The sequence below is a fragment of the Panthera leo genome, chromosome B3 (assembly GCF_018350215.1).
Source record: "Panthera leo isolate Ple1 chromosome B3, P.leo_Ple1_pat1.1, whole genome shotgun sequence".
NCBI classification, from domain to species: domain Eukaryota; kingdom Metazoa; phylum Chordata; class Mammalia; order Carnivora; family Felidae; genus Panthera; species Panthera leo.
The window spans coordinates 507046-522390 of NC_056684.1; the positions used below are offsets into that span (position 1 = coordinate 507046).

Below are 15345 nucleotides of genomic sequence, written 5' to 3' on the forward strand. Positions count from 1 at the left end.
AAAAAATAAGTTTTTATTGGAATTTTTACACAAAGAGAGAATACTATAATATCATCCCCGTGTTTACTGGGTAATTCCCACAATTAATATTTCCTGGACCTGTGCTGGCTCATGGACAGCCCTGCCCGCTTTGTGTTATTTGAAGCAAATGTTATTATTTCTTAAATAACCAAATATAGTTATTTTAAAGCAAATCCCAGACATCGTACTGTTTCAACCTTTAGTACTTCAGAAGCTTCCATTTTAAAGCTATTCTGAAATCTGGTCATGATTTAGCATCAGTGCTTCTGTGACTTTAGTGAGCCGCTCCCCTGGGAGGTGCACACCTGTTGTCTCAGGGTCACGATTGCAGATATTAGCAAACGTGTGCGGGATACTCCTGTTCCCCTGTTTTCTCGGGGAGAGACTGGTAGTGTAAGCTGATCTGTACTTTGCTTTTTCACCCTACTGGCCCGTCGCGGGGGTTGTTCCTTATCACTGCGGTGAGCGCGCTGGGCCACGGCTCTGTGCCAGCTTGCTGATCTGCAGGACCACGGAGGGGACCCTGGCTCTCCTGTCCTGGGCACGTGGTGCCTTGAGGCATGTCACAGCCTTTCTGTGACAAACATGGAAGTACTCTAGGCGACCGCGGCTGCACAAGCTGCACCCTGTCGTGCAGGTGACGTTACGAGTACCCTGTAGCGTGCCGTGTCCCACGTGGGAGCTCTGAGGAACTGACGTTTGTTTGCCTGTCTTTCAGATGTAATTTACCCGCACCCAGATGCCTCTGCAGAAAAAGCCAGAAATGTCCTCGCTGTGGAAACCGCCCCGGAGAGCTGGAGCAAGCAGCTCACCAGCCAGCCGCAGGGCACCCCAATTCCAGTAATTTCTCTTTCAAACAGTGGGGCACTGAGCTCAAGTGAGTCTTTGGAAAGCAACGTATGAAACTGAACGTGGGTTATTTCTGATGACGTGTTATAATTTTATATATGAAATTGCAAAGCTGCCTTACATTTACGAGGGTCTTTGTCAAGATCCTTTCAGGTACTTGGTTATTTTTCTAGCTTGTAGAAAGCGCCTGTCATGTGGCTCATACCGTGCCAAATGTTTTCACACCTGTGGTGTGTTTTAATTCGCTTGACTCTGTGAGGTCAGATGGTCGAGTTCTGCAGAAACAGACCGGCTCGGGAAGAGTCCTTGTCTGGGGTCTCCAGGCCCCCAGGCTGCCCGTCCAACAGTCTTCCCGGGGAGCCAGCCCCCTCCCCAGTCCCCCAGGGTTGCCCCAGGGTGCGGGCTCGAGTGAGGGAGAGGGGAGGGGAGGTGGGCTCGTGTGTGTTTGTGTTTTTAAGAAATGCTTTGTTGAGATACGACTCCTGGACCGTCCAACTCACCCATTTAAAATGTACAGCGCACGGGGCGCCTGGGTGGCGCAGTCGGTTAAGCGTCCGACTTCAGCCAGGTCACGATCTCGCGGTCCGTGAGTTCGAGCCCCGCGTCGGGCTCTGGGCTGATGGCTCGGAGCCTGGAGCCTGTTTCCGATTCTGTGTCTCCCTCTCTCTCTGCCCCTCCCCCGTTCATGCTCTGTCTCTCTCTGTCCCAAAAATAAATAAAAAACGTTGAAAAAAAAAAAATTTAAAATGTACAGCGCAGTGGTTTTTAGTGCATCCGCACGGTTGGACAGCCGTCACCGTGGTCAGTTACGGGGCAGTTCCGTCACCCCGAAAAGAAAGCCGCTAGCAACCTCTTCCCATTTCCCCGCGGCCCCGTGTCCACTAATTCGCTTTTTGTGGCTGTGGGTTTGCCTGCCCTGGACGTTTCGTGTAAATGGCCTCCCGCGTGGGAGACTTGGTGCCTGCCTGGCTCCTTCCACCGAGCAGACGTTTTCCGGTCCGTCTGTGTTCTGGCAGCTGTTAGCACTTCGTTTCTCTTTATTGTGGAAAACGCTCCGTTGTTCGGAGAGACCACGTTCTGTGTGTCCGCTCTTCTGGTGACGCACGTGTGGGCCGTTTCTCTTTGTGGTTGCTGTGAGCGGTGCTGCCGGGGCACCGGGTCCACGGGGGACGTGTGGTTGTCCCTGTTGGGTACGTACCCGGAGAGGAACTGCCGGGTCGTCTGGGGACTCTGGGTTTATGTGAGGACCTGCGGCGTGGTCCCCACATCCTCACCGGAGCCCGTTACCCTCCTTGTGGTTCTCGCCGTCGTTGGTGGTGAAGTACGGGCTCGTGGTTGTGACGTGCATTTCCCTGGTGACTGACGATATCAGGAAGCTTCATGTGCCTGTGGGCCACTTGGGAATCTTCGGAAAGACCTCTGCTCAGATCCTTTGTCCGCTTTTAACTGCGTTGTCTTTTTTTTTTAATTTTTATTTAAAATTTTCGTTTTTAGGTATTTTATTTATTTTTGAGAGAGAGCACAAACCGGGGAGGGCAGAGAGAGGGAGACAGAGGATCCAAAACTTGGACGAACTGGGGCTTGAACTAACAAACCACCAGATCGTGACCTGAGCTGGTCAGACACTCAACCGGCCACCCAGGCGCCCTTTTTTTTTTAATACTTAATTTTTTAAGGGAGGCTTTAGGGCAACGGTAAACTTGAGAGGAAGCTAGAGATCTTTATACATCCCTTTCCCCACACGTGTGTACCCCCACCCCCATTATCACCAGAGAGGAACATCTTTTACCAAGGATGAGCCTGCGTTAATTGTAATGACCCAGAGTCCACGGCTTACGTTAGGGTCACTCTTGGTGGTGTGGGTTCTGTGTGTCTGGACACACGTATAATGACACACATCCAGCAGAGCATTATACAGAGTATTTTCTCTGGCCTAAAATTTCTCTGTGCTCTTGCTTTGTCCGGAATGTCGATTTTGTTGGAATCATAGAGGGTTGGCCTTTTCAGATTGGCTTCTTGCACTGAGTAATACGCATTTAAGTTTCCTCCGTGTCTTTTGAGCCTGATGGCTCATTTGTTTTTAGTGCTGAGTCATATTCCGTTGTCTAGGCGGAGACGGTTTATTAATCCACTCACCTGCTGAAGGACATCTTCGTTGCTCCCAAGTTTCGGCGATTATGAACAAAGCTGCCGTAGACATCCGCGTGCAGGTTTTTGTGTGGACGTGACTTTTCAGCTCCTTTGGGTAAACGCCACGGAGCGTGATTGCCGGATTGTGTGTAAGAGTGTGTGCGCTTTTGTCAGAAACTGCCGACTGTCTTCCCAAGGGGCCGCCCCATGTTCCCGCCAGCGGAGAATGGGGGTCCCCCTCGCTGCACGTCCCCGTCAGCGTCTGGTGTTGTCGTGGTTCCAGATTTTGGCCATTGTTCCAGATGCGTGGTGGTGGCTCCCCCATGTTTTCGTTTGCGTTTCCCTGGTGACCTGTGACGTGGAACATCGCTCTGTACGCTTACGTGGCGTCGTATATCTTCCGCGGTGGGGCGTCTGTTAAGGTGTTTGGCCCACTTGTAATGGATTGTCCGTTTTCTTATCGTTGAGTTTTAAGAGTTCTTTGTGTATTTTGCATAACAGTCCTTTGTCAGATGTGTCTCGTGCAAACGTTTTCTCCCGGTCTGTGGCTTGTCTTCTAATTTCTTGACTGTGTGTTTCACAGAGCGGATGGTTTTAATTTTAATGAAGTCCAGTGAAACGTTATTTCTTTCACGAGTTGTGTCTTTGGTGTTGTATCTAAAAAGGCATCACCACACCTAAGGTCATCGGGGTTTTCTCTTCCGTGATCTTTCGGGAGTTTTCTAGTTTTGCATTTTACATTTTGGTCTCTGGCCCATTTTGAGTGGATTTTTGCGAAGGGCGTAACGTCCGCATCTAAATTCGTTAATTTGCACGTGGACGGCCAGCTGTTCCGGCACCATTTGTTGGAGAGACTGTCTTGGCTCCTTTGTACCCCCTTGGCTGCTCTGTCAAAGATTGATGGGTTGTATTCATGGGGGGTTATTTCTGAGCTCTTCACTCTGTTCCATCCACGTCTGTGTCTGTTCTTACTCTTGGTGTCACACAGTTTTGACGGCTGCAGCTCTACACTGTACTGAGTCTCCAAGTCGGGTAGTATTAGTCCTCCGGCTTTGGTCTTCTTCAGTATCGTGAAGAATTTGAGTCTTTTGCCTCTTCATTTAAACTTGAGAATCAGTTTGTTGATAGCCACAGAATAACTGGCTGGGATTTTGGTTGGGGTTTCACTGCGTCTATAGATCGATTTTGGAAGAACTGACCTCTGGACAATACTGAGTCTTCCTGCCCACGAACATGGACTATGTCCATAATTTTGTTCTTCTTTGATTTCATTAACCCGTTTTATAGTTTTCCTCACAGATGCTCTATACGTTTTTAGATTTATATCTAAGTATTTCATTTTCTTGGGTGCCAGTGTAAATGGTAATGTGTTTTTAATTTCAAATGCCACTTGGTCATTGTTGGTATTCGGGAAAACAGTTGATTTTTGTATATTAGTCTTATATCCTGTAACCTTGCTGTAATCACTTATTAATTTCAGGAGGTTTTTATTATTCTTTCAGAGTTTTAAAAATTAATTATTTTAATGTTTATTCATTTTTTGAGAGACAGAGAGTGCGAGTGGGGGAGGGGCAGAGAGAGAGGGAGACACAGAATCAGAAGCAGGCTCCAGGCTCCGAGCTGTCGGCACAGGGCCCGACGCGGGGCTCGAACCCACAAACAGTGAGATCATGACCTGAGCCAAAGTCAGATGCTCAACCAACTGAGCCCCCAGGTGCCCCTGGCTCCTTTCATTTCTGACCCAGGGTATCAAAGTCTCAGACTACAGTAGTTTGTTCTTCTATTTTTCCTGTGGTTTTATCGACACTGCTGATCGGGTATGTGTGTTAAGAACTGTTGTCTTCTTGGAGACTTGACCTCTTCTCATTATGAAATGCCTTCTTTATCCCTCGCGACTTCCCTTCTTTTGAAGTTGGCTCTGTCTGAAAATCATACAACTGCTTCTGCTTTCTTTTGATTAGCGTTAGCACAGTGTGTTTTTCTCCATTTACCTTTTTTTTAAAAATGCTTCTTTTTGAGAGAGAGACAGCGTATGAGCGGGGGAGGGGCAGAGAGAGAGGGAGACACAGAATCCAAAACAGGCTCCAGGCTCCGAGATGTCAGCACAGAGCCCGACACAGGGTGCAAATTCACGAACTATGAGATCATGACCTGAGCCAAATGAAGTCGGACGCTCAACAGGCTGAGCCGCCCAGGCACCCCTCCATTTACTTTTAATTTGTAAGTGCTTATATTTGAAGCGGGCTCCTGAAGACAACATGCAGTTAGGTCCTGTTTTTGTCTTCCACTCTTTTTCTGCATTTTGTGGGGTTTTTTTATTTTATTTTTTTAAGTGATCTCAACACGCAACGTGGGGCTTGAAGTCACAACCTCGAGATCGAGAGTTGCGTGCTTCACCAACAGCCAGCCGGGCTCCCCTTCCTCTTGTGGTTTTCGTCGAGCATCTTATAGCTTTCCATTTTCTCTCTTGACATATCAGCCTTACTTTTTTTTTTTTAAGTGTCTGTTCTGGAGTTTGCAACACACCTTTCCCGCTAATCCAGGTTCACTTTAAAGTCATGCTGTGCTGCTCCACAGGTGGGTGCGTGCCTTAGACAGCGAAGCCTTCTCACTTCCCGCGTCCGTCCCTGTGTCGCCACTGTCATCGTGTGGGGCACACAGAGCACGTGCACACAACACGCACACATCAGCGAACACGTCGCTGGTGTTAGTATCTTGAACGAGCTGTTATCTGGTGGATCAGTCAGAATACGAAAAATAAAGTTCTGTGTTTGACTTCCCCTGCCCCGTCTTCCGGGTCTGAGTTTCTTTTTTTTTAAATTTTTTTAAAAAATGTTTTTTATTTATTTTTGAGACAGAGAGAGACAGAGCACGAATGGGGGAGGGTCAGAGGGAGGGAGACACAGAATCTGAAACAGGCTCCAGGCTCTGAGAGGCCAGCACAGAGCCCGATGCGGGGCTCGAACTCACGGACCGCGAGATCATGACCCGAGCCGAAGTCGGACACTCAACCGACTGAGCCACCCAGGCGCCCCGGGGTCTGAGTTTCTGACCTATATCGTTTTTTTCTGCCTAGAGAACTTAACTTTCTTTTGCGAGGCAAGTCCCCTGGCAACAAGTTCCCGCCATTTCTGTTCATCTGAGAGAGTCCGTTTCTCCTTCGTTGTGAGGCTGATTTTGCAGAGGAGAGTTCGAGCTCGGTGGTTTTCTCTCCAGACCTCAAACATTTCCCTCCACTCACGTCTTGCTTGTGTGGTTTCTGAGGAGGCAGCGATGTGGGTCAGGTGTTTTCCTCGGGCTTCTCTCTGGATTTTTCCTTCACCTTCAGTTTGCTGTAATTTGGGAACGTCCTGCCAAGTTACGGTTTCTTGGAGTTTATTTTGCTAGGTGTTCTCTGTGGTTTGGTGTCTGACTCTAATCTGGGGACATCCTGCTCCTGTTTCTCTGTCGTCCCCTGGCGCACTTGCCCTCGCTCCGCAGATGGTCCGTTCTCCCGTCGACCCCAGTCTGCGGATGCGCCCTCCAGCTCCCAGGCTGTCTCCTCAGCCGTGTCCGTCCTACGAACAGGCCCTTTGGGAGCCTTTTCATTTCTCTCGTGGTGTTTTGTTTGTTTTTTTTTTTGAATCTCTGTCATTTCTTTTTGGTTCTTCCTTGGGGCCTCCAGCTCTCTGCTCATGTTGCCCACCTGGCACTGCGTGCCGTGCTCTCTGCCCGTCAGAGCCCTGAGTTCTTTTAAATTTCGGTCAAGTGTCCAGCATCCCTGTCTTGTCTGGTTCTGCTCACTCTCTTCACATCAGGCTGTTTGGCCTTCTGATGGGCCCCGTCACTGTTCTTGATGGCTGGTGTGCCATACGGGGTGACAGGAGCCGCGTCAGAGGCCCCTTGTGACGTAGTGATGCGGGGAGGGAGGAAGGGTCTTAGTCCTGTGACAGGCGAGCGTGGGCCCCTGTACCGTGGACCCACTTGCGTCTCTCTGTCCTTCCCTCCCCCGTAGGTGGACAGGATGGCGAGAGGGGCCAGAGCTGGGTGGGGGTCCCTTCTGATACCAGCCCAGCCTAGCCGGCTGGGCTCTGGCTGACCAGTTGACCCCAAGGGCAGGCCTTGTTAGGAGCAGGGCGTTCTGGAGTATTCAGAACGTTCCTTCCCATCTCCCTGCGAGAAGCCGAGGGCAGTTCTCCCATATTCTCTGTGGGACCCTGGTTGAGCTCTTGGAGGTTAAGTCACAGCCCTTTGGGGGGTCCCTGGGGTTGGTGCCCTCGGAGGGGGCTGCAAGAGCCTCCAGGGACCCCTGGTTCTGTTCAGGGTCCCGCCCCACCTGCTCCAGGACACTGGGGCTCCCATACTCTCCTGTCTTGGGGACAGCAGTGGCCCCACATCCCCTGTCCCTTGAGGATCCAAGGGGCAGTGTTTCTACTCATCAACTCGACCTTGGTGGTGGCCATGGACCCCTGGGGCCTGGGCACCTTGTGGAGGGTGAGGCTGCTGTGGGGCCCCCCGGGACCGCGTGCTGTTGGCCAGCTGCTCCCCCTGGGCTTTGAGGTGTGTGTGGGGAGAGCTGTCACAGGCACCACGTACGTGGGGGGACATGTTTCACCCGGTGGCCCCTTTTTACCTTTCTGGTTGGGTTCAGTATAAAAAGAAACGCCTTCTCAGTGTGTTGTCAGTTGCTGACACAAGGTTCACGTGGACAGTGAAGGGGGTGTGGCCACGCACCCGGCCTGCAGGAGGCTCTCACCCCTGCTCTCCTCCTCCCCTCTTCCCCTGATGCTCCCGCTCCCCGGCCACAGGAGCCTTGTTGGTCTGCATGCGGTCGGCTCCCTAGGCCCCCGTGTCCCCGCCTGCTGACTCCCTGAGCCATGGAATGCAGCCACGGCACTCGGTCCACTGGGACCTTCGCGCACGGTGCCCCCTCGAGGCACCAGCTTGTCTGCCGGCCCCCGGCAGGTGCTCCTGGAGAGGTGGTAGGGCCACCAAGAGACCGTCTCTCTGTTACAGGCAAAACAGTTGAGGCTTGGAGCAGGAAGGCGGCCTGTCCAAGGTCAGGCCAGCGTATGGCAGGATGCCCGGGGTCCCTCGGTAGGTCCCACTGTTCAGCATAAGGGCGTAATTTGGGAAACCGTTGGTTTTGCCGGATTTTCATGCCTGACCATTCTCGTCTGCCCTCACTTAGCAGCGGAACCAGGGGCGGCGGCCCGTAACCCCCCGGTGCTCCCGTGTCCTTGCCTGAGGGCGGCTGGGCCTGGGGAAAGTGCTCTTGTCCCTCCTCGTGGTCACGACACTCGGCTCATCATCGTTTGGGGTCACCGTCCGCCGCCTGTACCTACACAGGGCGGCCTTGTCCACGTGGCAGTCCCAGCTCTGTGACCTCGGGGCCTCTGTTTCTCATTTGTGAAGCGGGGGTGGTGATCACATCCTGAGGGCCCGGCACCGGGAGGCCGTGTGACAGAGCCACCCCCGCTGAGTCCTAGACGCGGGGAGCCGGAGCCGGAGTGGGGGCACAGCTGTGACAGAGCCGCCGTCCGCAGCGGCCCCTCCTGTAGAAACCGTAGGGGGTTGTGGCACTTACGGCGTGCTTCGTGAAGGTTCACGTGAAACGCTTTAGGGGCACGGAGCGACTTTAACGACCACAGAAATCCTATTCCTGTATTGGAAGCTAAAGCCTCAACGATTGCATGTACGCGTATGAATTCAAAACGGCGTTTTATTCAGAACGTAGTCAGGGTTTCCAGGGCAGACCCCACACAGCGTCCCTTCCACCGGCTTCCAGTGAACGGCGTTTTAAGTCACAGGAGTGCGTGAGGCTGCCGCTGGCTTCCAGGACTTGCCTGGGTTTGCTCCTTGCCGGTCACTGCCTGTGTCCTTGTCTGTATCAGGGAAATACTGAATAAGCCTGTATGTATGAAAGGGAATTTTTTTTTTTTATCATTTATTTCTGAGACACACACACAGCCCAAGTGGGGGAGGGGCAGAGAGAGGGGGAGGCACAGAATCCGAAGCAGGCTCCAGGCTCCGAGCTGTCAGCACAGAGCCCGACGCGGGGCGTGAACCCCTGAGCCCTGAGATCATGACCTGAGCCGAAGTCAGACGCTCAACCAACTGAGCCACTCGGGCACCTTGGGAATTTTTTTTGTATGAAAAAGAAGCTGAACGCTTGGGGGAGATTTGATAAAAGTGAGTCACTAAAATATTCCCCCCAGGACACGGGCAACATGTGCAGGGGGAGAAAATGGTGGAAAATCTGCAGATTGTAGGTTGTTTGAGGCTGTAAGTCCACGTCCCACACTCAGAAAGAATCACCAGACCTGGACGAGCTTGATGATGTCGTGCGGGTGCGGCTCATCGGGAGAGTCCAGGCTGGGGCCCAGACTCGGGAAGAGGCCTTGGCTGGCTGACCCAGGAACGCCACGCAGGTGCCCATACCTGGACAGGTGCATGCGTTGGCATGAAGTTACTTTCCGGTGGTTCCTGCTTTTACCAACCTTTTCATTACCCCCAACAGTTCAGATCACCTTCAGTAAGAGAGCTGGGTGTGCTCTGAAGTCCAGGCCGGTCCGCGTGGGAGTCGGGGCTCAGGGCTGGGGGCTGGTCCGCGTGGGAGTGGGGGCTCAGGGCTGGGGGCTGGTCCGCGTGGGAGTTGGGACTCAGGGCTCAGGGCTGGGGGCTGGTCCGTGTGGGAGTGGGGGCTCAGGGCTGGGGCTGGTCCACGTGGGAGCGGGGGCTCGGGGCTCAGGGCTGGGGCTGGTCTGCGTGGGAGCAGGGCTTGGGGCTCAGGGCTGGGGCTGGTCCGCGTGGGAGCAGGGGCTCGGGGCTCAGGGCTGGGGCTGGTCCGCATGGGAGCGGGGGCTCAGGGCTGGGGGCTGGGGACTGGTCTGCATGGGAGCGGGGGCTTGGGGCTCAGGGCTGGGGCTGGTCTGTGTGGGAGTGGGGGCTCGGGGCTCAGGGCTGGGGCTGGTCCTCGTGGGAGCGGGGGCTCGGGGCTCAGGGCTGGGGCTGGTCCTCGTGGGAGCGGGGGCTCGGGGCTCAGGGCTGGGGCTGGTCCGTGTGGGAGCGGGGGCTCGGGGCTCAGGGCTGGGGCTGGTCCGCGTGGGAGCGGGGGCTCGGGGCTCAGGGCTGGGGCTGGTCCGCGTGGGAGCGGGGGCTCGGGGCTCAGGGCTGGGGCTGGTCCACGTGGGAGCGGGGGCTCGGGGCTCAGGGCTGGGGCTGGTCCGCGTGGGAGCGGGGGCTCAGCGCTCAGGGCTGGGGCTGGTCCGCGTGGGAGCGGGGGCTCGGGGCTCAGGGCTGGGGCTGGTCCACGTGGGAGCGGGGGCTCGGGGCTCAGGGCTGGGGCTAGTCCGCGTGGGAGCAGGGGCTTGGGGCTCAGGGCTGGGGCTGGTCCGCGTGGGAGCAGGGGCTCGGGGCTCAGGGCTGGGGGCTGGTCCACATGGGAGCGGGGGCTCAGGGCTGGGGGCTGGTCCGTGTCGAGCAGGGGTTTGGGGCTCAGGGTTGGGGGCTGGCCCGTGTGGCATCGGGGGCTCAGGGCTGGGGGCTGTTCTGCGTGGGAGCGGGGGCTTGGGGTTGGGGGTGGGTTGTGGGCGGGACGGGGAGAGCGTAGGCCTGGGCATGTGGTAAATATGTGCTCCGGAGCTTGTGCAGGGTGTGAGGGAGACGGGTTTGTGCAGGAGGTGTGCGTGGGCCACCGCGGTCACAGGTTGTGTGACGACTGTGAGCAGTGCCTTGTGGCCTGGACGCAAGATCAGCTGTCAGGTGTTGAGCTCTCCCTTCATTGGCGCTCTGTACAGTCAGCCTGGTTACACGTTAGCTGTGTGGTGTTGAGCCAGTCACCTAACCTCTCTGAGCTCTGTATTCTCCATTAGTAAATTGGGTGTGTGTGTGTGTGTGTGTGTGTGTGTGTGTGTATGCATGCCCTCCCACTGCGTGAGTGTGAATGTTCAGCGGTGGTGAAGTCACCCGGTCCTGCTGCGCTCTCCACGGTGTCTGTCGGGCCGCATCAGGGGGACGGTGGCCGTAGGGACCACGCTAGCGTGCGGTCCCACCCGTGTCTGACGGGTCTCGTGCCGGGCCCTGCCCTGCTCCTTTGCTCTAGCTTCTCTCCTGACCTCAGGCCTGGTGGAAGTGGTCACCTGCGTGCCCAGCTGGTGATCTGGGGAGACCGTGCAGTCTTGGGGCCTAGGGCCGTGCCAGAGTGCCCGACTCCGGCACCCAGAGGCTTGGTGATTTGGGGAGGTGGCTGACCTGGCTGTGATGTGGAGTTAGGACGCGGTCTTCCTCATAGGCACAGCTCTGTCCACGTCGGGAGACAAGGTGCCAAAGCCCCAGGGCAGCATCTGAAAGTTCTTAACAAACTTTTCTGGTTTTGATGAACGTTTAGATGTAATAACGTACAACGAACGCACACAGGAATGAATAATACAGACTTTTGCATAAACGCCTCAGACCTCAAAAAAGAAAGAGCACAAGGAGTATAGTCACACGGTTATTTTATTTAATAATTTTTTTGAGTGTATTTATTTTGACAGATACAAGTTGGTGAGTACAAGTTGGTGCAGGGTGGGGGGGGGGGGGAGAGAGAGAGAGAGAGAGAGAGAGAGAGAGAGAGAGAGAATGAGAATGAGAATGAGAATGAGAATGAGAATGAGAATGAGAATGAGAATGAGAACGAGAACGAGAACGAGAACGAGAAAGAGAATATCCCAGGCAGGCTCCATGCTGCCAGTACAGAGCCCGACAACGCAGGGCTTGAACTTAACGAACCGTATCATGACCTGAGCTGAAGTCAAGAGTTGGGTGCTGGCGGGGCCTGGGTGGCTCAGTCACTTAAGCATCCGACCTCTGCTCAGGTCATGGTCTCACAGTTTGTGAGTTCAAGCCCCGTGTCGGACAGCTCAGAGCCTGGAGCCTGCTTCAGATTTTGTGTCTCCCTCTCTCTCACTCTCCCCTGCTCGTGCTCTCTCTCAAAAATCAGCATTTAAACAAAATTTTTATAATAAAGAGTGGGAGGCTCAACCAACTGAGTCCCCCAGGCATCCCCGCACTGACATTAGGACGGCACAAAGGAGGGGTAGCTGGCCTCTGGCCCCCATGGGGTGCGGTGGTTGCGGGGTCCGAGGGGCTGGCAGCCCCCGGGGAGCATGAGGGCGTGTTCCACACATCATCTCGCAGCTGTCTCGACCTCGACTGTCCCCAAACTTCACTTTTGAGGCCACGCATCACCAGGGCTGTGGCCGAGTGATGCCGCTCCCCAGAAACCACGGCGGCCACGAGAGGCTCCAGCCCGTCAGGCCCAGCTGGAAAGTGCACTCGGCCAGCCGCTGGCCGTGGGACAAGCTCAGAGGACGCCAGAGCCTCGTCCAGGGCCTCCCAGGCCGTGAGTGGCCCGTGTCTCCTGTTGTATTTGGCGCTGGGGGATGGGAAGAGGACCCTGTCTGCATCGTGTGCTGGTCCTGGACCCTCCTGGTGCGGGGACCCCAGTCCCTGTGATCCCAAATCCCTCCTTCCTCCCTTCCTTCTCCTTGCCTCGGGCGCAGGGCCTTCCCTGTCCGCTGGGCTCCTCGCCTCCACTGCCGGCCTGCCTGGCTTCTGTCAGTTCTCCGCCTGCTGGGTCTTGCCCCCGGGCCCCTCCTCAGGCTGTCCCCCTGCTGGGAGCCTTCTCTCTCCTGGGGACCCCCACCCCCGGGCTCCTCCACGGCCGTCGTGGCCGGAGCGCTTTGCCCCTGCACCTGCTGTGCTGGGTGTGAGCGGGTGTGAGCGGTGTCCGCCTTTCTGCCCGGGAGCCACGCTTCTGCGTGGATGCGTGCCCTTTGTGAGCGCGCAAAACCCGGACCAACTCCGGAGAACGTCAGCGGTAGGCAGTAAAGCTAAGTAGTATCTTTTCTTCTGGTGCGTTGGCAACGTGCTCCTCACGATCCTCAGAGTTCGGGGCTTGCTGGGGTTGCCGCCCCCTCTGAGAAGCGGTCTCCGAAGGACCGCCCCAGCCGTGCAGCCCGGCGTCTGTCCCAGTCACCTTCGTGCCCTCCCGTGCCCTCTGCGTCTTGCCATCAAGCACCGTGCCGTCAGGGGAGGCTGGGGGCGGGTGGGGCGCAGGGGAGGGCTGTGCCGGCGGTCACCGCACCCCTGGCTACGCTTAGGGGTTGTGGGGAGGCCCTGTAGGACGGTGGGGGTTGACTTAGGTGTTGAAGTGCAAGGAGGCACGTGCAGGGGGGAAGGCGGTGAGGGCAGGGCTTCCTGAGTCCCCGGGTCCACGTGCCTGGGGCTCGGGCGCTGGGCGTGGGTGGCGCAGGGGTGGGTGCAGGTTCTGTGCGCTGGGCCGTGGGGATCTGGAGCGGCTCCGCCTGCCTGGGCTTCCGCGATAGGAGCATTTCTCCCTTGACGGGGCTCTCAAGGCAGCGCACGTCGTGCTAGGTGCCATGGCGCGTGTGTGACGGCGGTGTGCGCCTTGATCCACGTCAGGTGGCCGGGCCCTCTGCGGCACGCCTTCCTGACGACACCGCTTTGCCACGTCATCCCGTCGGCAGTAACTGCTTTCTGCCTGTGGACGTGGCGGCCCACACTTGAGTGCCTGCTGAGGTTTGGCACAAGAAGTGTGGTGGGCGGGCAAGCGGATCGCCATAACAGGACCCAGGGGTCCAAGATCCGTGTCCCAAGGCCACCTTCAGGGCGTCCGAGGCTGGCTCCTCCCTGAGCCCCCGAGGGAGTCCGTCCGTGGCCTCTTCCAGCTCCTGGTGGCTGCGGCCACCCCGGGCCTGTGGCACATCACCCGCCATCCTCCGTGCTGGGCCCCCTCCTCCTCCCTCCCGTGTGGACACTGATGCGCCCCATCTTGAGGTCCCTAGTCGCATCCACAGGCCCCTTCTGGTCACTTCTGCCTTTTTCCTTTCAGATGGCATCTCCGGATACCCTTGTGTGTGTCCGTGTTCTTGGGACAGTCTGTCTGAGAATTGATCGGTACCAGAGGATGGGCTGTGTCACTGTCACTGGGGGGGGGGGGGGGGGCAGCTGTCGGGTCCCCTCCGTTGGTGACCCCGAGGCGGCCTGTGTCCAGGGCGGGGAGCCTTCCTGCCGCTGGTGGAGCTGGTGGAGCCCAGACCCGAGCTGGCAGGGTGCTTCCCCGTGGTCCCATCACATCTGGAATCCTAGCTCGAATGAGTGTTGGATAAACTATTTCCCAGGGCACCCGGGTAGGTCAGTGTTAAGCATCCGACTTCGACTCAGGTCATGATCTCACAGTTCATGGGTTCAAGCCCCATGTCAAGCTGTGTGCTGACAGCTCGGAGCCTGGAACCTGCTTCGGATTATGTGTCTCCCTCCCTCTCAGTCCCTCCCCCACTCACGCTCTGTCTCTCTCTCAAAAAAAAAAATTATTTCTCTGTTGGATTGTAAATGTATGTGGAGAAGTCAGTCTGAAATATGTAAATTTGGAAACAAAGCTTTTCTTGTTGATTCTGGAGGTTGCTGCTGTTTACAGAAAGTTCAGGCTGAACGTGGCAGGTCTCAAGGTGCCGTTTGGCCTTCCTGGTGGCCTCTCACTGTCCGTGCCGGTTCATTTATTGAACAAAAGCGCGGGCACCTGGCAGAGTGCCTGGGGGACATGGAAGGCCGTCTCAAAGGTTTGTCAGTCGAGAGTGGGGTCTTCAAAGAGCAAGGGCTGCCTGGGGAGGGGCCTCGAACCTCCGCCAGGAGGCCCTGTGTAGACAGCTGCGAGCCGGGTAGTGTGTGCAAGCCAGGCCTCGTGTCGCAGTCACAGAACCTCTGAACCTCACGTGGGCTCTTTGCTGTTTTGGCCTGAGCTTCCGCTTTGAGCCTGATCCCATTGCTTCCTTACCTGGGGCTGGGTAGGCGCGCGTCCCCGCGAGGGAGAACCCGGCTTTGTGCGAGCAGCCTCACCGAGGGTCGAGATGGGGAAACCCTGTGGGGTGTGTGTGCAAGGTCCAGGTTGTGTAAATAGCTGTTCTTTCCCCAGACCACCTCCTCCCGCCCTGCGCCTGCTTCCCGCGCTCTCCCCGTGAGAACCGGGGCTCAGCGCTCCTCACTCCTCCCGTTGGGGGTGCTGGTGCCCACGCGCGGCATGTCCGCGGCAGCCACGGCGGGGCCACTGAAACCGCTGTGTCGTGAGTCCGGCAGGGCCCGCACTCGGCCAAGTAACGAGCCAGTCGTGTCCAAGAAATGAGCAGATTTTCTTTCTCTTTCTGTTTCTGTTTCTCTTTCTGAGCGGCTGCTCTGCAATGGCTTTTTCTGCAAACACGGCCACCCTTGTGTGAGGTCTTGCTGGGGCGATGGTGGGCACCCGTGCAGGCACCGCGGTCGCCGCCACCGGGATACACAGCACAGGGAAGACGCTGCCCGTGGTCC

General features: G+C 56.3%; 1 protein-coding gene across 1 annotated transcript in view; it reads left to right on the plus strand.

Moving 5' to 3' along the window:
- TBC1D2B (TBC1 domain family member 2B) overlaps positions 1-15345 on the plus strand; it is a 66077-nt gene that overhangs the window by 22067 nt on the left and 28665 nt on the right. Inside the window, 2 exon segments of the mRNA XM_042940772.1 lie at positions 740-802; positions 805-898. Coding sequence (XP_042796706.1) covers positions 740-802; positions 805-898 — 157 coding nt within the window.